The following is a 23,639-nucleotide window of genomic DNA, read 5'->3' as shown; positions in this document are numbered from 1 at the left end:
TCCATACACATTGTGTCAGTGCTGTTTCTCTGTACAGCCGGGAGGAGTGTTTGGCCATTCTACAGCATTTTGATGTTGCTCATTTGCGGAACCAAAAGTAGCGCTTGGAGGGTTTTGGTGGCACACCAAAAAAACAAGGGTGAGAGAATGAGTTCTAAATTTTTATAACTAAAGTAGATAGCCACAGACAGCATCTTCACTGCTCATCATCATTGTTCATCACTGCTCATCAACACTTTTAATCACTGCTCATTAATGCTCTTCACCATCACTGTTCATCATCACAGCATCATCACTTCATCAACTTTCATCACTGCTCATCATCACTGTTCATCACTGCTCATCAACACTGTTCATCACTGCTCATTAACACTCTTCACCATCACTGTTCATCACCATCGCTTCATCACTACTCATCATCACTGTTCACCATCACTGTTCACCATCACTGTTCATCTCCCCTTATCATGACAGTATCACCATTCATCTTCACTGCATCATCAGTGTTCATCTGTTTATCACAATATCACCACTGTGCATCATCGCGTTTTTACTTTTCATCCCCACTGCTCATCACAGCATCATCACAGTTCATAACCGCAGTATTATCAGTGATCATCATCACTGTTAATTACCACAGCATCATCGATTTTCACCTTGGCATCATTACCCCAGTATTATCAGTGATCATCATCACTGTTAATTACCACAGCATCATTACTGTTCACCTTGGCATCATCACTCTTCATCACCACAGCATCATCACTATTTATAACTACAGCATCATCACTGTTCATTGCTGTTCATCAGCACAGTTCATTACTGTTCATCTCCATTGTTCATCACAACATTATCACTGTTCATCTCAACATAATAACTGTTCATCTCAGCATCATCACTGTTTACCATGACTGTTTATCATCACTGTTCATAACAGAATGATCAGTGTTCACCTCAGCATCATCACAGTTCACCACCTCCGTTGATCACAGCATTATCTCTGTTGATCATCACAGTTCATCACCACTGTTGGTCATACTTTATCACTATTCATCTTCACAGTTCATTACCACTGTCGGTCACAGCATTATCACTATTCATCTTCACAGTTCATCACCACTGTCGGTCACAGCATTATCACTATTCATCTTCACAGTTCATCACCACTGTCGGTCACAGCATTATCACTATTCATTTTGACAGTTCATCACCACTGTCGATCACAGCATTATCACTATTCATTATCACAGTTCATTACCAATGTTGATCACAGCATTATCACTATTCATCATCACAGTTCATCACCACTGTTGAATAATAAACAATGAAAATATGAATAACTATCATATAATAAGACAATAAATATTTTACTTATTGTAATTTTTAAATGAATTATAATAATAGTCTTCATCAATATTATTATTGACGACATTATTACTAAATAACAACATTATGGTTGTTATTGTTGTTGTTTAATGCAGGTCTTATTATTATTATTAATGCTGCAATTATTATAACAGTGCAGCAGTATATTCTTCTTCCTCTTCTTATTATTAATTTCTAATTTCTAATCTAATTATTATTATTACTATTATTAATAGTAGCAGTAATATTAATGTTTTGTTGTTATTTACTGCTGGTGTTATTATTGATGATGCAATTTATTCATATTTTGAATGCTTTGATTGAATATGATATTATTATTATTATTATTATTAGTAGTAGTAGTAGTACTAGTAGTAGTAGCAGCAGTAATTAATGTTTTTGTTGCTGTTCTTTACTGCTGGTGTTCTTATTATTCATGATGCAATTAGGGGTGCTTTGATTAAATATGATATTATTATTATTATTATTATTATTAGTAGTAGTAGTAGTAGTAGTTGTAACATTAAAGTTTTGTTGTTATTACTGCTGATGTTATTATAAATGTTGCAATTAATAAATATTATAAGTGCTAAGATTGAATATATTATTTTTATTAGTATTATTATTATTAGTAGTAATTGTAGTAGTGCTTTTCATGTTGTAGTTATTTATTGCCAGTTTTCTGATTAATAATGCTGTGATTATTATTACTGTAAACGTTATGAATGCTATAATCGAAAACTATATATAATTTTTTAGTAGTACTAGTTTTGTTGTTATTATGGTTGTTTATTGCCAGTTTTCTTCTTATTATTATTAATATTCTTTTAACTGTGAATATTATAAATACTGTAGTTGAATATTATATTAGCAGTTGTGCTGTTTTGTTGTTGTTGTTGTTGCAGCTGTTGTTTACTGCTAGTCTTCTGATTATTAATGTTTAATTATTACAACTATGAATATTATTAACCATGAATATTATTATATTATTATCATTACTTTTAGCAGCAGTTTAATAAGTGACAGCGCTGAGTCTTCAGCGTCTCTAATTAAGCGATTCACTAAGCCACCACAAGGCGCTGCTGTTCACTACTACAGAGAGAGAGAGAGAAGAAAGAGAGAGAGAGAGAGAGAGAGAGAGAGAGAGGCAGGGGGACAGAGAGAGAGATACAGGGAGAGAGAGATAGAAAGAGATCGCGTCTGAGCGCGTGTTGCCTTCTGTGCGCGCGCGTATGCGTGTGTGGAGCTCGCGCTCCCTCCCGTCTCCCCAAACTTCCCTGCAGAAGCCCCCTCAGTGCCGCGCAGCTCTCCTTCAGGTCCGGTGCGCGCGAAGAGTCTCCAAAAAGCTTCTCTCTCTCTTACTCGCTCACTCACTCCCTCACACACACACACACATACAGACACATACACACTCCACCCCGCGCGCGCTCTCTCTCTCTCTCTCTCTCTCTCTCTCTCACACACACACACACACACACACACACACACACTCGCCGATGAGGACCGTGTCGCTCGCGCTGCTGGCCCTGGCCGGGCTGTGGTTGGCCGTGGCTCGCGCTGGCGCGCAGGGCTCGAGCCCCGACCCGTGCTACGACGAGCACGGGGCCGCGCGCCGCTGCATCCCGGACTTCGTGAACGCGGCGTTCGGCAAGGAGGTGCGCGCCTCCAGCACGTGCGGCACGCGGGGGCCCAGCCGCTACTGCGCGAGGGGCGAGGAGGGCGCGCGCACCTGCCACACGTGCGACGCCTCGGACCCGCGGCGCGCGCATCCGGCCTCCTACCTGACCGACCTCAACAACCCGCACAACCTCACGTGCTGGCAGTCGGAGACGGGCGTGCAGCGCGCGCCCAACGTCTCGCTGACTCTCTCGCTAGGCAAGAAGTTCGAGGTGACCTACGTCAGCGTGCAGTTCTGCTCGCGGCGGCCGGACTCGATGGCCATCTCCAAGTCGATGGACTACGGCAAGACGTGGGTGCCCTTCCAGTTCTACTCCACGCAGTGCCGGAAGGTGTACGGCCGGCCCAGCCGCGCGCCCATCACCAAGCAGAACGAGCAGGAGGCGGTGTGCACGGACGCGCACGCGGACGCGCGGCCGCTGTCGGGCGGCCTGGTGGCCTTCAGCACGCTGGACGGGCGGCCGTCGGCGCACGACTTCGACAGCTCGCCCGTGCTGCAGGACTGGGTGACGGCCACGGACATCCGAGTGACCTTCAGCCGCCTGCGTGCGCCGGGGGAGCCGGACGAGGGCGAGGGCGAGGACGAGGACGCGCAGCACTTCTACGCCGTGTCCGACCTGCAGGTGGGCGGGCGCTGCAAGTGCAACGGGCACGCGTCGCGGTGCGTCAGGGAGCGCGAGTCCGGGGGGCTCGTGTGCGACTGCAAGCACAACACGGCCGGAGCGGAGTGCGACCGCTGCAAGCCCTTCCACTACGACCGGCCGTGGCAGCGCGCGACCGCCAGAGAGGCGCACGAGTGCGTGGGTGAGTAGCCCAGAACTGCAACACCTGGTGCATCTGATAGCGCGGTTAAAATCACTGTGTGATGGCTTGTAGGGGACGCCCACCCGCTTTTCAGAAATTCCGATAAAATTCAGTGGTTCGTTGCTGAGACTGTAATTTTGGCTGAAATGGGAAAAAAAGTTTTCTTTGGCGACTGTTTTGGCTCACGTGTACCCCTCCATCTAAGCCATTTAACTGCGTGGAAATTTTGGAAATTCGATGGAGCTCCCCTTTTAATTTCAGGAACAATTAGCAGGTTGAAAATGTGTGAGAAGAGCAAACTGATATTAACCGGCTTGAATGACTTAAAGTGGGCTTCAACTCATATTTAAAAATTCAGTGGTTAGTTGTTGAGGATGTGTCATTTTGGTGAAAATGACACATCCTTTCTGGGGAAAATATATATATATATCTTTGGGGACTATTTTGGCTCACATGTATCCCTGCTGTGTGGAAATTTCAGAAATTTGTTGGAGTTCCCCTTTTAATTTCACCCACAATTAACAGGTTGAAAATTAAAATGTGTAAAGAGCAAATTGATAATAAACTTACGATGTTCTGATAATCTCAGCTGTGATGACTTTAAGGGAGCGTCCACCCACGTTTCAAAAATTACTGTAAAAATTCAGTGGTTCGTTGTAGAGACTGTGTAATTTGGTAAAATAAAAAAGTTTTATTTGGGGACTGTTTTGCCTCATACGTACCCCTCCACCATGACTGGATAAAAAATGAGTTATTACTCATAACCATTTCATGTGATTCCTTTCTGTGAGGGAGCTTTTACAGGTGGATGTCTGGTTCCTATCACCACCACTGTGAACAGTTCTAACTGAACGGAGCGTTTCACACCAAACCACTCTGTTCACATCTGAACCTTTTAACTGCACGGAAATTTTGGAAATTCAGTGGAGTCCTCCCTTTAATTTCCCCTCAATTAGCACTTTGAAAATTCAAATGCCAGAAGAGCAAACTGATAATAAACTATTAGAGTTCTGATAATCACGACTAGAATGACTCAAAGGTGACATCCACCCATTTTTTAAAATTCAGAATTCAGTGAAATTGTTCATTGTATTTTGGTAAAATGCAAAAAAAAGTTTTCTTTGGTGACTTTTCGCCTTACATCTCCCTGCATGTGTGCCTCCACCATGAGTGGATAAAAAATTGCGTTTTCATAGCTGTTTCATAGATTTTAATTTCCCACAATTAGAAGGTTGAAAACTGATAATAAACGTATAGTGTTCTGATAATCACAGCTAGAATGACTCAAAGTGGTCATCCACTTATTTTTTAAAATACCTCTAAAAATTCTGTGAAATCGTTCATTGTAGAGCAACTGTGTTGAAATTAAATAAAAAACTATGTAGGGGTGGTTTACCTCACATGTACCCTTCCTCTATGAATGGATAAAATAAATTCATCCCAAAAATCAGGCAGTGTGTTCATAACCATTTCACGTAACAACTTACAACAACTGTGAGGGAGTTTTTAGAGCTGGAGGTCTGGTTACTATCACCACCACTGTGAACAATTCTGACTGGATGAATCATTTCAAACCAAACCGCACTGTTTACATCTGAACTATAACTACATGAACATTTTGGAAATTTGCTGGAGTTCTCCTTTTAATCTCCCCACAAATAACAGGCTAAAAACTCCAATGTGAGAAGAGCAAACTGAGCAAGACCTGACTTCTGTTTATTAGCTCCTATTTTTCCTTCCGATGTTGTTTTCACATGCGCAGCATTTTCATGTGTTACATCCTTGCTGTCCAAAAAACAAACAAACAAACAAACAAATTCTTTACATTGCATTTTCATAGTGCAGAATGCAAATATTTTGACGTTAACTTGCGTTAATATTTTCCTCCTCCTGTGAAGATGCTCCACTTCTGTTTTTTGGATGGCGTTATACAGTGTACACCCTTAAAAAAGGTGGTTCTTCAAGGGCTTTTTAGTAAAGGCAGTGGTTCTATTTTGAACCGTGAGTTCTATATAGAACCATTTCATGCTTAAATGGTTCTTTGCATGGTGAAATGGTTCTTCAGATTGAAGGAGAATGTTGTTTTTGTAAATGGTTCTATATACCGCCAAAAAGTATTGTGATGATGTTAAGCGTGTAACTGAACCATTTTACCATGCAGAGAACCACTGGAAATGAAATGCTTTTAAATAGCGATCATGGTTCTAAATAGAACCACTGTCTTTACTAAAGAACCTTAAAAGAACAATCTTTTTAAAGGATATATATGTATAGTTATTCTAAACGTGATGGTGTTTTTGTGCAGTTGTTACTCAGCATCTTTATAAAATCTACATGTTACTTTAAAGGTGCATAATCTAAACTGAAGTGCTGTGAAAACCAATGAATATTTAAATATTTATATACAGCAAAGTTATGCAAAAGTTTCAGCACCTTAGGTGCAGTGCTGCAGGTGTTGGGTAGGTTGGGTGTCTTGTGTTGGGTGTGTTTAGTGCAGAGGGGCACAAACTTTTTGTCTTGGGGGGCCAAAGTGTGATGTTTGTGGTGGGCATATCAGTCAGATACTGATATGAATCATAAGCAGATATTTGCTTAAAGGGGAACTCCACCGGATTGTAAAAATTCCGGCATAATTAAGTGGTTAGGATGTAAACAGAGTCATTCAGAGTGGTTTGGTGTGAAATGCTCTGTTCTAGAGAAAGTCAGAATTATTCACACTGGTGGTGATAGGAACCAGACGTCCCTCACAGAAAGTTATTACATGAAATGGTTATGAATACACTGCCTGATGTGTATAGGCAGATAGTTTTGAGAGGATGTTGGCCTTAAAATCCATTCATGGTGGAGGGATACATAATATGCAGGGCATTGTGAGGCAAAATAGTCCCCGAAGAAAACTTGGCGACCCCTGGTTCCTATCACCACCACTGTAAAGAAATCTGAACCATTTCACACCAAACCGCTCTGAATCACTCTGTTTACATCTCACACACTGATTTATAGAGGAATTTTGAAAAAATGGATGGAATTCCCTTTAAAGGTCAGATGTAGATACATTTTACAGGTGGCTGTTAGTTTAACCTTGGTGGTGTTTTGTGCTCAGGTTTAAAGAGAGTCATTAAAAGTGTCAGAAATCAACACATTGCTGGTGGTGCTGATGCTGGTTAATCAGTAAATATTCAGTAATGAAGTTTGTGTTCAGGGTTGTTTATGTGTGATGACTTGAATAGAAAAACTTTTTTTATGCTTTTATATAGATGTTATCACTGTAAATGTGTTGTACTGTATGATTGTGGGAGCATCGCTGGGTTCCATCACAAAACAGCCAACACAGTTTAACACTTTATTATCTATATAAGATTATTACAATGTTATAATCAGAATCTGACTTTATAGGCCAAATATGTTCACACACACAAGGAATTTGTCTTCAGTGACACAGCAGCTGCTGATCGCCGATCGCCGGTTGCTTCCTGATGCTTATAGGGTTCTTTGCATGGTGAAATGGTTCTTCAGATTGATGGAGAATTTTTGAATTTTTGGTTATTTTTAGTACCAAAAAGCATTCTGCTATTATTTACAATGACAAACTTTGTAACAATAGCAGAACCCTTTCTGGTGCTTTATAGAACCATTACAACACATCAATTCTCCATCAATCTGAAGAACCATTTCACTATGCAAAGAACCCTTTAAGCATGCAGATGGTTCTTTCAGTGTTCAGCGTTCTTTATAGACAATAGTCTTAACTAAAGAACCCTTGAAGAACTTTTTTTTCTAAGAGCATATTGAAAAATATGTTTGTTCTCGCAATATAATGTTAATACTGTAATTTGTAGTTATTTTACCATCATTAAATACTGTAATATTATATGTGATATAATATATCACATTATTTAATATATAATATTACAATATTTAATAAATACATATACACAATTACAGTATTTATTATATAATATTAAAGTATTTAATAAATGTCCATCACAAATAAAAAAGGAATGAAGAATAATATAATAAATCATTTGAAGGAGCAGAACGATGAGCACAAACACTAACACAGGATTCCTTTAATATCAGCCAAAATAAAATGGTCTAAAATAACAATTTTGAATTGCAAACAATTTTTTATCCAAACGTTTGGTCACATTCCATGTGTTTGTTGATTTTCTTAGTGAACACATCCTCTCACAGAACACAGAACACACAAATATAGATTTTTTATGCAAATTCTAGGACGAAATTTCTGTTTATTTGGTGAAACAATAAAACATAAAATAAAAAGTGTGGCATAACTTTTGCACAGGCCACATTGTGTGCTTCATACTGACTAATGTGTTAAATTCAGCAAATAAACAGTGATTGTGGATTAAAGTGAGTCTCTGTAGAGAATGAATAAAAAATACATGCAATTCCAAATTCACAAAAATGGAATATGTATTTATTACTGCTTCACCACACTGAAATATTTCTCATACAAGTAAAATAAGAAGGTGAAATTTAGTCGACTGTAAACTAAAATGTTTGCGGCTTGTTTTTTCATTTAGTGTTAATTAAATTAGAGTCCTTTTAATTATTATTATTATTATTATTATTATTATCTGAAACAACTAGAATCAGCTTCATATTGTGAGATATTGGACAGATTTAATCGCTAAACTAGCAGCACTGAGAGAGACACACACAGTGAGAGCAGCTCTCTCGTCCACTCACATCAGAACTGCTTTGGCCGTCTCTGGAAAACTGACCATGTCCATGTGCTATGAGTGCAGCAGCTGCTTCTATTAAAGGGAAATTCCACCACTTTTTCCCAAAAAATTTCAGAGTGATTCAGAGTGGTTTGGTGTGAAATGGTTCAGATTCTTTACAGTGGTGGTGATAGGAACCAGGGGTCGCCATGACTACAACACAAATATAGACATTTTATTTACTATCCAAAACCACCAGTGAACCTACACGTGTCTTCTGAGTTTATATGGAATGTTGATGATGGGAAAATAGTGGAAAATCTGAAATAATAAGTTTTCTTTGGGGACTATTTTGCCTCACAGCTCCCTGCATATTATGTATCCCTCCACCAAACCTATCGTAAAATAAGGTCTCAGACATCAGGCAATGTATTCATAACCATTTCATGCAATACATTTCTGTGAGAGAGCTTTTAGAGGTGGACATCTGGTTCCTATCACCACCACTGTGAACAATTCTGACTCAGTAAGTTTCTCTAGAATGGAGCGTTTCACACCAAACCACTCTGAAGGACTCTGTTTACATCTTAACCACTTAATTATGTGGAAATTTTGAGAAATGGGTGGAATTGCCATTTTCGTGTAGTGTCACAGATTCACTTCATTAAAGTCTATTAAACAGCATAACTGGGTGTGTTAAACACTATTTACAATACTGTAAATACTACATACAGTAACATATAAACTCTAAAATATGTTTATTCCATATTTCAAGTGTTTTTAGCAACAACAGCAAGTTATTAAATATAATATTCTATAATTATCTATTTCTATGTAGGCAGTCATTTAAGAGTCTTCTGTAGCTCCGTTCATCATTTGGACACATCTAACACTTCTACACTTTTCATTATTCATTTTTTTTATTCATTATTCAGTTCCATAGTGATTATTTGTAATGATCTGAAACCTGTAAGATTGAAAAGACTTTTATTTTAAAATTGTTGTGCATGTTTTCCTTCTATTGTTCTGTGTTTTAAAGTGAAAATAATAGCAGGTAGTATTAAATAATTATATTGCAGCATCCACTCTGAGTAAAAGGGTTCTAATTAGCGACTCTTAAAAAAGATGGTTCTTTAAGGGTTCTTTAGTAAAAACAGTGGTTCTATATAGAACCATGAACACTCAAAGAACCATTTGCATGCTTAAATTGTTCTCTGCATGGTGAAATTGTCCTTCAGACTGATGGAGAATATGTTGGTTCTACATAGCACCAAAAAGGGCTTTGCTATTGTGACGATGTCAAGGTTGTAACAATAGAAGAACCCTTTTTGGTGTTATGTAGAACCACATACAGAACATTTTTCATCAATCTGAAGAACAGTTTCACCATGCAGAGAACAATTTAAGCATGCAAGTAGTTCTTTGAGTGTTCATGGTTCTACAAAGAACCATTGTCTGTACTAAAGGAACCTCTTATTTTAAGATAGTACCAAAAAGCTTCTATGAGTTTCATGCTTTTGGTGCCTTAAAGAATCATTTTTTATACAGGTTTTCCATCATAGTGAGGAATCATGTATGCCTTTAAATGTGTGAGTGTCTATGGTTCTAAATGCAAGCTTTGCCTTACTAAAGAACCTTTGAAGAACCACTTTAAATAGAAAATCATACAACTGTACAGCAGAATTTATTAAAAGTTATTTAATACATTTTTATTATATTTTTGATAAATTTATTTGTTTAGCAATTAATGAATGTATTAATTAATTTGATGAATTAACAGAGCTCTGTGATCCTGTTTGTGTTTGTTAAGCTGTTAATTTAAAAGCCAAAATTAATCCAGTATTAGACTGAATCAGATGTTTTATTGTGTGACGGTTTCAGAAAAGAGCAAATCACTCAGAAGAGCAGATACACAGTCACTGTTTATAATCTGATGTAATATCTCACATCACTGCTGTCAGAATAGAACCTCAGATAATAATAATAATAATAATGATAATAATAATAATGATGATGATGATGATGATAATGATGATAATAATAATAATAATAATAATAATACAGTAAACAGAGGCAGTGGAGAGAGTAATGAGATAGAGGGGTAGATAGAGAAATGAGGACAGGGAAAAATAAGGAGAAAGAGAAGAAGAGACAGAAAGAAGAAGGAGACACAAAGGAGAGAGAGAAAGGAGAAGGGGAGAGAGACAAAGTAGAAAACCAGTGAGATAAAAAGAGAGAGAGAAAGGAAAAAGAGAAAAAAAGGAGAAAGAGAAAGAAAGAGAAAGGATGAAAGTGATAGAGAGAAAGGAAAAAGAAAAGACGTAAGAAAGATAATGAAAGGAGAGAAAAGACAAACAAAGAGAGAAAGTGAGAAAGAAAGGGAGTAGAAAGAAAAGAAAAAGAGAAAAAAGAGAAAGGGAGAGAAAGAGAGAGGATAAAGAGAAGGAGAGAGAGAGAGAAAGGAGAAAAGGAGAGAGACAAAGTAGAATAACAGTGAGATAAAAGAGAGAAAGGAAGAAAGAGAAAAAGAAAGGAGAAAGAAAGAATTATAAAAGAATGAAAGTGATAGAGAAAAAAGAAGAAAAGACATGAGATAGAGGAAGAAATAAGAAAGATAAAGAAAAGAGAAATAAAGAAAGAGAGGGTGAGAAGGAGAGAGAGAAGGTGATGTATAATTAGAGAGAGTGTGTCTGATTGACATTCAGGTCGTTTGATCTGCTCTTAATCTGATTGGACGGTTGATATTGATCTGGATTAAATCCAGTAAACTCCACTCAGAGGTCACTAATGCAGGAGATTACTGACCACTGAAACACAGCTTCATTAAAACTAAAGCAAGAGAGGGAGACAGAGACAGAGAGAGAGTGAGAGAAAGAAAGAGAGAGAATGTGTTGTATATGTTTCTATACAGTAACATAAAGGGTTCTGCTATTGTTACAAGATTGTCACGATAGCAGAACCCTTTTTGATCCTATATAGAACCATTTTCAAAAATACCACATTCTCTGAACAACTGTCTTTACTAACGAGCCCTTAAAGAACCATCTTTAGGAGAGTCCCCAAACAAAACTTATTATTTCAGATTTTCCATGATTTTCCCATCATCAACATTCCATATAAACTCAGAAGACACGTGTAGGTTCACTGTTGGTTTTGGATTGTAAATAAAATGGCTGTATTTGTGTTGTAGTCATGGCGACCCCTGGTTCTTATCACCACCACTGTAAAGAAATCCGAACCATTTCACACCAAACCACTCGGAATCACTCTGTTTACATCTCACACACTGAACTATAATTGAATTGCCCTTCAAGTATTGTAAGTACTCCTAAAAGGGGGAAGATCGTGAGCGATCCCATGTGGTTGCTAAGGTGTTGCTAGGCCATTGCTATGGTATCCCAGGTGGTTGCTAAGATGTTGCTAGGCCATTGCTATGGAATCCCAGGCAGTCGCTGATGTTTTGCTAGGCCATTGCTGTGGTATCCCAGGTGATTGCTAAGATGTTGTTAGGCTGTTCCCATGGTATCCAGAGATTGTTAAGGTGTTGGTAGGACGTTGCTATGAAATTAAAGGTGGTTGCTAAGATGTTGCTAGGCCATTGCATCCCAGGTAGTTTCTAAAGTGTTGCTAGGCCATTGCTATGGGATCACAGGTGGCTCCAAAGGTGTTGATAGGCCATTGCATTGGAATCCAAAGTAGTTACTAAGGTGTTGCTAGGCTGTTGCATTGGAATACCAAGCAGTTGCTAAGGTGTTACTTGGCCAATGCTATGTTATCCCAGGTGGTTGCTAAGGTGTTGCTAGGCTGTTGCTATTGTGTCCCTTGTGGTTACTAATGTGTGTGTGTAAATGTCATCATTTTTGGCAGTTAGATTTGATTTTTCATGAGGACGATGAATGATTTCATGAGTATTTGATACTCTGCTCTGTCCTGCAGGCGCATTGTGCTTTTTCCATGTGGTAAACTGGTGCTGGTTTCAGACTGACGCTGAGAGCTGATGTGATAAATAAGCGAGCCGGTGACTGAGCCGCTCTTTCAGACAAAATCTTGTGTTGCTGTTTTGAGTGTTCTTTTTTCCCTTTCCAGCACACAGATTAGATCTGACACACTGTCAGTAATCAGCAATTATGAGTGATTAGACGCAGGATTTAATTACAGGCTTATGGAAGCTTCAACTCCGTACAATAAACAGCACAAATATTTTATTACCTGACAGTATAATTCCAAACTTGCAGGCAGAACATTGTTGGCCAACTAGTGTGATGAATCAGAACAGAATGTTGCTTTGTTTCACATTTATGTTCAGACTTTTAAGTAGATACTATTTAGGTTTGGACCCACCTGACTGAGTGTTTTTCATAATCTTAAAGGGCCCATATCATAAAAACTGAAGCATTTTTATTTTTTAAATGAAGTCTGATGTACTATGTAAACAATCTTAAAGGTTCAAAGCGCACCATTCACTCTCCAGTCCACACAGTCCATATAGAGATATAAGATGCAGTTTCAAATTGACTGTTTTTGTGATGTCACAAAAACCAACCCATTCACATACATCCACCTACTATTCCACTCGACACGCCCATTCATGCTGCATACAAGGAGTGTTTCAAGCTGGACTGCTTTTTGCAGGAGGCACCATACAGTGACAGAAAGACTGAGAGACACAGAGAAAGAACAAGAGAAAGAGAGACATTGCACGAGTGAGAGAGAAAGCATGAGAGAGAGACAGAGAGTGAGAGAGAGAGAGCATGAGGAGAGAGAGAGAGAGAGAGACAGAGAGTGAGAGAGAAAGCGTGAGAGAGGGACAGAGAGTAAGAGAGAGCATGAGGAGAGATAGAGAGAGAGAGAGTGAGAGAGAAAGCATGAGAGAGAAAGCATGAGAGAGAGAGACAGAGTGAGAGAGAGAGCAAGAGAAAGAGAGACAGAAAGTGAGAGAGAGAGAAAGTACATGAGAGAGAGAGGCAGCGCACAAGAGAGAGAGGCAGAGAGTGAGAGAGAGAGAGAGAGAGAGGGAGAGGGAGAAAATGTGTGAGCGCCTGAAGTCTCTGTGATGAGGCTAATCTACTCCACTGTAAAATAATAACCATATAATCTTATGAATGTGAGTAAACTGGCTGTTTTATAAGCTTTGAGTTCACTGAACCCGTAAAAGTGAGTAAACAGAGCAGTTATTATGCGCGTTACATTCAGTTAACTAATTAGTTTAAAAAAAAAGTGTTTCTAAGTTTGAAGTTAAATTTAAGGCAGCTGGGTTACTCACCTTCTTCAGTTAACACTCCAGATGAGTCTGTACAGTGTACATTAAAATCCCCTCATCTGAAACCTGGCCTGAGTCGAGCCTGATACAGTACGTGACCTCACACTGTATTGTCGCCACCATTTTGAGGACCGAATCAGAGAGCGACTGTGTTAACGCAATGCCTTTCATTTGCTGTGCTTTGTGAATTATTCGCCTGCAAGACGCGACAGAAGCTGAGAATGATGAGAGACTAAACAGACTTTAATTCAGTGTTTTCAAACTGCAGGCTTGGAGCCCTGCACTGTATAGTTTAGTGTTTTTCTGCTGTACACACCTCGTTCAGCTCAAGAAGGGATTAATAACATAATAATATAAGGTATTTTAACCAGGGAAACCACAACGATGCAGGGCAGGGGCTGCAGCACTGGAGCTGGGGAGCTCTGAATTGACTGCACTAGCAAACTTACAAAATCACGTCTGTCGAAACACGACCCAAACGACATTCAGTCTTACATTTAACGTTTATGTTTCTCTATTCAAACGTCATTTAAATCTCTAGAAATGGCTGTTTGCAGCTCCGTTAAGGGGACAACTGTTTATCTCTCGGCTGTTAATGTTAGCGCAAGTTATCTAAAGGCCAGCATTGTTCACATCTGTGTTAATTAGCTGATGTCGTTACCCTTCCTATGATGACAAAGAGTTTTTCCTCCTCTTTATGCAACACCATGGGATCCTTTACCCACCCTGACGTGAAGAGCCGGTGGGCTTCTGTGTTTTTAAGTGCTTTGAGAGACTTTCCAGAATAGGGAGAGGGGTTGTGTATGAGATAAATATGAATGTCATGAAAACACTGTATAAGGATCTCCGATTTTATCGACTTTAGCCATTTTTTACCTCTAATTACATTCGTGCAGAGCAGCAAAGCCAGAAATTCTGTCCCAAATACAGCGGCCATAACAGAAAAATCACGTGACTGAAAACCTAGAATAACCTAGAAAAAACTACAGATAAATGTTCCTCTGTTGGCAGGACATTAGAGAGGAGACACATAGAAGAGACTGATGTGAAGGGAGAGGAAATGAAACAACAGATATGAAACCCATCACCTGTATTGAGTAACACTACAGCAGTTGAATTTGTTGACAGTTATAAACATCTGGGGACAGTTATTGGTGATAAGCTGACCTTTAATGTAAAAAAAAAAGAGTGGACAGGAGGATCATAAACCTAAACTTCATTTATTGAATCTGATTTAACTTTTTCAATGATTCCTCGGTTTGGAGCTTAAGTGTTCAGAATAATAATCATCTCAGTAACATTAAGGTGGCAAACAAAATAACTGGTGCTCTTCAAACTCTTTAAGTGAGGCATTGATCTGTCATGTCACCCAGAAAGCGAGACTGATACTGAGTTTTCCAGAACATCCACTTTGAGTCTCAGCTTCTTCCTTCTTATTATCCTTCTTAGCTTCTTCCTTCCCAAGGCTACAGGGCCATTACATTTGTGATACATGTATTTTTTATATTACTGGATTTAATATACGAGCTGTATTGCACTCTGAAGTGCAAGCAATGTGTTAAATAACAACTCACTAACTTGTGTTAGTCATTTTAACACGTAGTGTGTCATGCATAATCCTTAACTGGGTATAGAAATATTTCAACACATTTTGTATTTAAAGTAACTCAAAATGTGTCGTCTCCAACTGAACACACTGATATGTCTATGTCTAATTTGTTGTTTTTTAAGAGTGTGTGTTTTTTGTGGATGTTGTGTTTTATTCCTGTGTTACACTGCAAAAAAAAGAGTCTTGACAAGTAAAATTATCTTAAATATCTGAAATTAATCTACTTAGTCAATAAATCTAGAATTTCTCCTGTTGAGTTTGTTGTGAATTTAATTTAAGATTATTTACCTTATTTCTAGACATTAGTTACCTGTTTTAAGTAATTTTATTAAGCAAAATTATCTCACTATATTGGCAGATAATAGTGCTTGTTGTAAGAAATGTGCTTGAAAACAGCTAAATTATCTGCCACTATAGGGAGATCATTATATTTAATAAACTTACCTAAAACAAGTAAAAAATGTGTAGAAATAAACTAGATAATAAATATACAACCGTCTCAAAACGGGAAATATTAGATTTAATATATCATTATAATATATGGATTATATATATTATATATTATATTTAATATATCGACTAGATTTAAGATCATTTCACTTCACAAGATGCCATTTTTTGCAGTGTATATGTTTAGTTTACTATAATGTGGCTACTATTATATGGCTATAAAATGAATGTATAGTAAAATGAGCTGAACTGAGCTGAGCTGAATATGTGGAGGATGTTGATAACAGCGTTATTGAGGAAACGTCTCATTTTATTCACTTTTTGTTGCAGTCATTTCTTTTATTATTTGCTTTTTATGATTTTGATTATCAGAAATAGTAAACAGTGATGAATCGCTGCACATTCTGGTGATGTGCAAATCCTTAAACTAAATAAAAAGTAGCAACTGCAGATTTTACAGGTTAACTAAAAATAATGGGGGCGATGAAGGGGGAAAGGGAAGTGGGCTGAACCCTGAATCTTTACGCTGCCCCTGCCCAACAGAGCGGTCATTTCTGGCTCAGTGTGGTGTGATTAAGTGTGTGAGATCTTCAGTCCTGCTAGAGTAGCACAGGATCTTAGGTGGTTCCTTATGAAGCTGCATGAAAGACTATGTAAAGCTGCTGAGGAATCTAAGCTAGAACATGGACTTTCTGCTCAGTCTGTACTTACAAACATGTAATTACACAGTTTTGATGACCTCCATTATTGCAAAACATAGAAATAGTACAGATAAGAAAGCCCCTTTGTTGGAAGGTGACCAGTGTTGTGTGTTTCCTATGAAGGCCTGACTGAGGAGCATGACAGAGCTGTTGGACTGTATTTGGTCCAGATTGTGTTGGATGTTTGCAGTCCTTCATGTTCCCGCTGCTTCTGGTTAATGTTTGAGCCGTCACGCTGAGTTTATGGATCATCATCAAAAGAACCGATGGAGTGATCTTTCCGCCAGGCAAATAAAAGTGGCAGAGAGAGAGAGAGAGAGAGGCAGAGTGAGAAAGAGAGAGAGAGACAGACAGAGGAAGAGAGAGGGAATGGAGGCAGACATTTTTGCACTTTGCTCTCCTCAAATGGAGGAAAACTCCCAAACAGGTGCAGTGGGTCACTCTCCCAGCCCAAATGACCACATTTCCCAGCATGCTTCATCTGCTTCCAGCTTTTATTGGGTGTAATTTAAATTGTGTTGTAAACCACAGTTTTATGCATCGCCGTAGCTCATTTGTTGATGCACAGTTTAAGTTAGCCGCCCTGTAGCCCTTTATCAATGGTCAGTTTTTGACCACAGAGACATTTTTTGGCAGTCACACTGTGCACCACACACACTACCGTGCTAAGAATAGACCACCACCCACGTAATATCTGGACAACAGCCGCCCTGTGGTCAGACACTGACCAGTGATGGAGGGAATAGAGGGGCTGATGAACTGTGCAGCACCACATGGAATACAGTCTGTAACTGAACACCTACATAGTGGAGTTATAAGGGAAGTGTTTCTAATAAAGTGGCCAGTGAATGAAAGCACAAAGTAGGTGTTTCTAATAAAGTGGCCAGAGAGTGAAAGCACAAGGTAGGTGTTTCTAATAAAGTGGCCAGTTAGTGGACATACAAGATAGGTGTTTCTAATAAAGTGGCCAGTTAGTGGACATACAAGATAGCTGTTTCTAATAAAGTGGCCAGTTAGCGGAAGTAGACGTTCGGTGTTTCTAATAAAGTGGTCAGTGAGTGGAACTACACAGTGGGTGTTTCTAATAAAGTGGCCAGATAGTGGACATACAAGGTAGGTGTTTCTCATAAAGTGGCCAGGTAGTGGAAGTAGAAGGTAGGTGTTTCTCATAAAGTGGCCAGTGAATGGAAGTACAGCGTGGCAGTTTCTAATAAAGTGGCCAGTTAGTGGAAGTAGAAGGTAGGTGTTTCTAATTGTTTGTAACTTTTAGTTATGAAATGGTGTGTGTATGATATGGTTGATATGTGGCTGATGCTATATGCTGAGTTTTCTTCTGGAACGTTTTTGGAGGTCATATGATTTCGAGCAGGCCCAGACCTCCAGGGGAGATGAGTGTTGGCATAGAGCCCATGATAGGCTTACGCTGTGAGCAGACCCCTCTGCTGCAAACTCAACTTGATGCCTGCCAGACTGCAGCACACCAGCCATCTGCAGCTGGTTTAACACACACACACACCTTCAGTTGGAATGTGTTGAAATACGATAATGCCTCTCCTCTCTTTGTGCGAGTGGTCAGTATGTTTGTGTTTTAAACGATAGCTGCTCTCCTCCCTGATGGTGGAAGTGTTTTGATTGTTCAGTTTTTTTGCTGTAGAACGACCACAAATCCACTTCTCTTTCACTGCTGCTGCTCAGATGTTAGTTTTCTTTAATATTAATAATTTATCATATCCATTAAAAGTGCTGGGATAAGGAGTGACTCAGGCAGTATGCCAATATTTTATCATATTATGATAAATTACATCACACTTATCTTTTTTATTGAGTATATCATCAGTACTTAAAGAACACTGACCAGCTGCACGTTTTAGTAGCGCTGTTAGTCCTGTTTAGCTGGAATTAGTGCAGCACAATGTTAGAAACAAAACCACTGTATGCCAATATTGGGGCCTACAAGTCTCGAGGAAAGGCAGTGTGAATGTATCTGCTGGAAGAGCATGCTGAGGTACTGTGGGCTCAGCCTGTGTGGTAATTCGGTATGGGTCTGATTTGCTTTTGTCTGAAAATGGGATGTTTCTCATAAAGCAGCACTTCCTAAATATGAAAACATGGTGCCATTGTGGTGTACACAAACAGAGCGTCTGTCGTGAGTTACACAAAAGCAGCAATTGTGACCAATTTACATTCTCTCGTCCAGATCCTCTCTCGTCCAGATCCTGTCTTACAGGCAGACTCATGAATGTCAGGTTACGTCAGGTTACAGCAGCACATCTTTCAAGATTCCTCAGAGAAAAGCATGACAAAATGCATTATAGGGAGAATTACTGAGCTAAGTTGAGATGGCTGTGAGTTGAGTTGCAGCTGAGTTGCGTAGCTGGGCTGAGACAGAGCTGAGATGAAATACAGCAAAATTGAAGAGGAGCTGAGTGGCAGAGTTGTGTAACAGAGCTGAGTTGAGACAGTGGAGTTGAAATGGAGCTGAGTTGCAGAGCTGAGCTGAGCTGGAGTCGAGTTGAATTGGAAATGAGTTGCAAAGATGAGTTGAAGCAGTTGGTTGAGCTGGGTCAACATGGAACTGAGGAAGCTGAATTAAGGCGGAGCTGAGTTGAGACGGAGCTGAACTGAGACAGAGCTGAGTAGAATCTGAGCTGAGTTGAGATGGAGCTAAGTTGAATCTGAGCTGAGTTGAGTTGGAGCTGCGTTGAGATGGAGCTGAGTTGAGTCAGAAGTTAGTTGCAGAGCTGTACTGAGGCACTGCTGAGTTCAGGTAGAGCTGAATTGAGGCGGAACTGAGTAGAGATGGAGCTGAGTTGACTTGGAGTTGAGTTGAGTGGGAGCCGAGTTGACTTGGAGTTGAGTTGAGATGGAGCCAAGTTGAGATGGAGCTGAGTTGAGTTGGAGAGGAGTTGAGATGGAGCCGAGTTGAGTTGGAGCTGAGTTGAGATGGAGTCGAGTTGAGTTGGAGAGGAGTTGAGATGGAGCCGAGTTGAGTTGGAGCTGAGATGAGATGGAGCCGAGTTGAGTTGGAGCCGAGTTGAGACAGAGCTGAGTTGAATTTGAGCTGAGTTGAGATGGAGCTGAGTTGAGTTGGAATTGAGTTGAGATGGAGCTGAGCTGAGTTGGAGCAGAGTTGAATCTGAGCTGAGATGAGATGGTGCTGAGTTGAAACAGAGCTGAGTTGAGAAGGTGCTGAGTTGAATTTGAGCTGAGTAGAGATGGAGCCGAATTGAGTTGGAGCCAAGTTGAGTTGAGATGGAGCCGAGTTGAGATGGAGTCGAGTTGAGTTGGAGAGGAGTTGAGATTAAGTCGAGTTGAGTTGGAGCTGAGTTGAGATGGAACCGAGTAGAGTTGAAGCCGAGTTGAGTTGGAGAGGAGTTGAGATGGAGCTGAGTTGAGTTGGAGCCGAGTTGAGTTGAAGCCGAGTTGAAATGGAGCGGAGTTGAGACAGAACTGAGTTGAATCTGAGCTGAGTTGAGATGGAGCTGAGTTGAATCTGAGCTGAGTTGAGATGGAGCTGAGTTAAGTTGGAGCCGAGTTGAGTTGAGATGGAGCCGAATTGACATGGAGCTGAGTTGAGTTGGAGCCAAGTAGAAATGGAGCCGAGTTGAGTTGGAGCTGAGTTGAGTCGGAGCCGAAGCTGAATTAAGGCAGAGCTGAGTTGAAGTGCTGAGGAGTTCTGGTGGAGCTTGGATAAGATGAAGCTGAGTACAAATTGGGCTGACTTGAGGCAGAGCTGAGTAGGGATGGGGCTGAACTGAGACAGAGCTGAGTTGAATCTGAGCTGAGTTGAGGCAGAACTGAGTAGAGATGGAGCTGAATAGAGGCAGAGCTGAGTTGAATCTGAGCTGAGTTCAGGTAGAGCTGAGTAGAGATGGAGCTGAGTTGAAATGAAGCTGAATTGAGGCAGAGCTGAGTTGAGATGAAGCTGAATTGAGGTGGAACTGTGTAGAGATGGAGCTGAATTGAGGCGGAGCTGATCAGAGATGCAGCTGAATTGAGGCGGAACTGAGTAGAGATGGAGCTGAATTGAGGCGGAGCTAAGTAGAGATGGAGCTGAGATGAGGTGGAGATGCAGCTGAATTGAGGCGGAACTGAGCAAAGATGCAGCTGAATTGAGGTGGAGCTGAGCAGAGATGCAGCTGAATTGAGGCGGAACTGAGCAGAGATGGAGCTGAACTGAGGTGGAGCTGAGTAGAGATAGAGCTGAACTGAGGCGGAACTGAGTAAAGATGGAGCTGAGATGAGACGGAGCTGAGTAGAGATGGAGCTGAACTGAGGCAGAACTGAGTAAAGATGGAGCTGAGATGAGGCGGAGCTGAGTAGAGATGGAGCTGAGATGAGGTGGAGCTGAGTACAGATGGAGCTGAATTGAGGCAGAGCTGAGTAGAGATGGAGCTGAACTGAGGTGGAGCTGAGTAGAGATGGAGCTGAATTGAGGCGGAACAGAGTAAAGATGGAGCTGAGATGAGGCGGAGCTAAGCAGAGATGGAGCTGAATTGAGGCGGAACTGATGAAGCCTAATTGAGGCGGAGCTGAGTTACGGAGCTGAGTTGTGGAGTTGAGATGTTTCAGCTGCCTGTCTCTGGCTCCCCTGAGCGCTGCTTTCATTTCTGAGGTTTTGGTGTTGTAACACTGGTTTTATACATAATATGAGCCAGATTCTTTTTACAAGCCCACAGACCTTGACCTCGGGTTTGAAACAGAGAGTTGAGGACGAGTCATTTTGCAATAAAGAGAGGGGGAGGACAATTTTCTCATCTCCTCTTCTCCTCCCTTCTCTCCTCTTTGCTGTTCTTCTTTTCTCTCCTTCTGGTTCTCAGTCATTACCTGCCCAATCCAAGTTATTCTCACACAGCCCATTAAAAGTAAATGAGCTGATTCTTGTGACATCACAGAAACAGTGAGATTCACACTGTGCTGTTTTTGCAGTTTGGTTTCCATATACATATATGGTTTGTGTGTGCTGCTCTTCAAAAGCAATTTCCATGAAATAGGCCCCCTTAAACAATCTCACTTGATCTGTAGCTTTGCAGTGAAAAGACTCTCCTCTGTGATTATTTACTGACTTATAGTAATCATCAATGTTCAGTAATTGCTTTGCCAGCTATCAGCTTTGATTGGATCAAAAGCACTGAAACTGTTCTCAGTTCAGCGTGTAATGGCTTTCCCTGTTGATACCTGCCTGTGTCCGCTCGCCTGCTGGAGCCTCAGGGCTCAGAAACATAAACAGCCCGATAAGCTGAATGAGCGAGGGAGCTCATTCCCACATAGAGTCGCTCAATGAGAGCTTGTGCCGGTGCCTGGCTGCGGCTTGGCTCTGCAGAAGGTGAGAGTGAAAGCTGATACGTGAAGTCACTGAAGCGGGTTATTACATGCAATTATACACGCTGATGGACATTATCCAATTTTGGACGAGTTCTTGCTCTTATTGTGAGTGAAAACATGCAGGTCTGCCAGAATGTGGTGGTACTTTCAGAGATGGTAGGTGCTTTAAAGTCCTGGAGAACACAGTGTAGACTTAAACAAAATATAGTATATAAATATGCTGAAACATGGCTTAAAAGCCGCCGATTAGACCTCTCTGTGTGGACGTGGCTAATGAGCAGCCTGATTGACAGCTTTCTGTCCAACACTCCTAGCCTGCTCCGCTCCCTCATACAGAACTAAGATTATTGTCCAGCTTTTATGTGACACTAACTGGACAAAAAAGTAATGGACAAACAAACGACTAAACGAGTGAACAGTGTCAGTGTTGGATAAATGAGTGAACAGTCAGTGTTGAATAAACGAGTGAACAGTGTTGATATTGGATAAACGAATGAACAGTGTCGGTGTTGGATAAATAGGTGAACAACGTCGGTGTTGGATAAACGACTGAACAGTGCCTGTGTTGGATAAACAACTGAACAGTGCCTGTGTTGGATAAACGAGTGAACAGTGTTGGCTTTGGATAAACGAGTGAACAGTGTTGATATACAGACAAACACATGAACGGGCGACAGGCAGCTACAGACATGTGGGCTATCTCACTAGCTTTTGGTTATGCTGGGTTAGTTTTAGCTCGCTAAACTTCTCTAGGACTGAAACTGTTCTGTGTTGGGGCAAGCAAGAGATAGAGCGTTGTGATTTGTCAGGGGAATGCTCACGAAAGTGTTACCCAAGATTAGGACCGTCCAGTTTACATAGAGAAGAGAGAAATGTGGTAAAGTATATTGGCCATTTATGGGTCATTGGAACAAAGGGTAAACTTAGTACATATTTACTGCTTACCTGCAACAACAAGATTAACCTCAAGGAAACCTTTCGGTAAATGTGCACTTCCCGGCCACTTTATCAGAAACCCCTCTTTTGTAACTCCACCTTGCTGCTGTACACTTAGCGGCTGTTGATGCACAGTCTGTGTTACCATGGAAATGGGTTTATATATCTGTAGTTGTGTTTTTATTAATGAGATCATGCTATAATGCTATTTGTATAATCCAGATTATGCCAGCAGGGCAGTAAGAGTGGACCTGCACTGTTTACAGATTAAAAATGAGGGTAGAAAAACTGGGTTTAGAGAGGGGGTGGGAGGTGGGGGAGACATCCTCCAGTGGAAACTACGCCTGAGCTGAAACCTCCCGCTGACGGAGGGTGAGTCTCAGCCGGATACTTTCCATGCGCTTCTCCAGAGGAATGAACCACGTACTGCAGCGTGGCTACAGCCAGGAACCGAGCGCTGCTGCAGATGCTGCAGATGGACTTCAGAGCCTGAAACAAATGCTTGTGGTGTTTGATTTGGATTTGGTTCTCAGGATTCTGAGTTCAACCTGACAGAGATTAGAGTTACTGACTCCTGTTCTCTTCTCTTCTCTTCTCTTCTCTTCTCTTCTCTTCTCTTCCCTTCTCTTCTTCTCTCCTGGTATGACAGATCTCGGAGCTGCAGGCTGGTTCAGGATGTGTTAAAATGCCTGCAGGTTCTTACCGCACGTTCTAATAGCTCAGAGAGGTGAGGCAGGTGCTCAGGCTAGAACTGCAGTCAAGATAAATATTCAGAGTAAGAGAGAGAGTGAGTGAGTGAGCGAGAGAGAGAGAGAGAGAGAGGG

General features: G+C 40.6%; 1 protein-coding gene across 1 annotated transcript in view; it reads left to right on the top strand.

Annotated features, from left to right (window-relative positions):
* Positions 1 to 2,861: 2,861 nt before the first annotated feature.
* ntn1a (netrin 1a) overlaps positions 2,862 to 23,639 on the top strand; it is a 92,073-nt gene continuing 71,295 nt past the window's right edge. Inside the window, exon 1 of the mRNA XM_036570606.1 lies at positions 2,862 to 3,846. Coding sequence (XP_036426499.1) covers positions 2,862 to 3,846 — 985 coding nt within the window. The remainder of the gene's footprint in view (positions 3,847 to 23,639) is intronic.

This window comes from Colossoma macropomum, unplaced genomic scaffold (assembly GCF_904425465.1).
Source record: "Colossoma macropomum unplaced genomic scaffold, Colossoma_macropomum, whole genome shotgun sequence".
Lineage (NCBI taxonomy): Eukaryota > Metazoa > Chordata > Actinopteri > Characiformes > Serrasalmidae > Colossoma > Colossoma macropomum.
The sequence above is the reverse complement of the archived record's forward strand: the minus strand, read 5'-3'. Positions and strand labels throughout refer to the sequence as shown.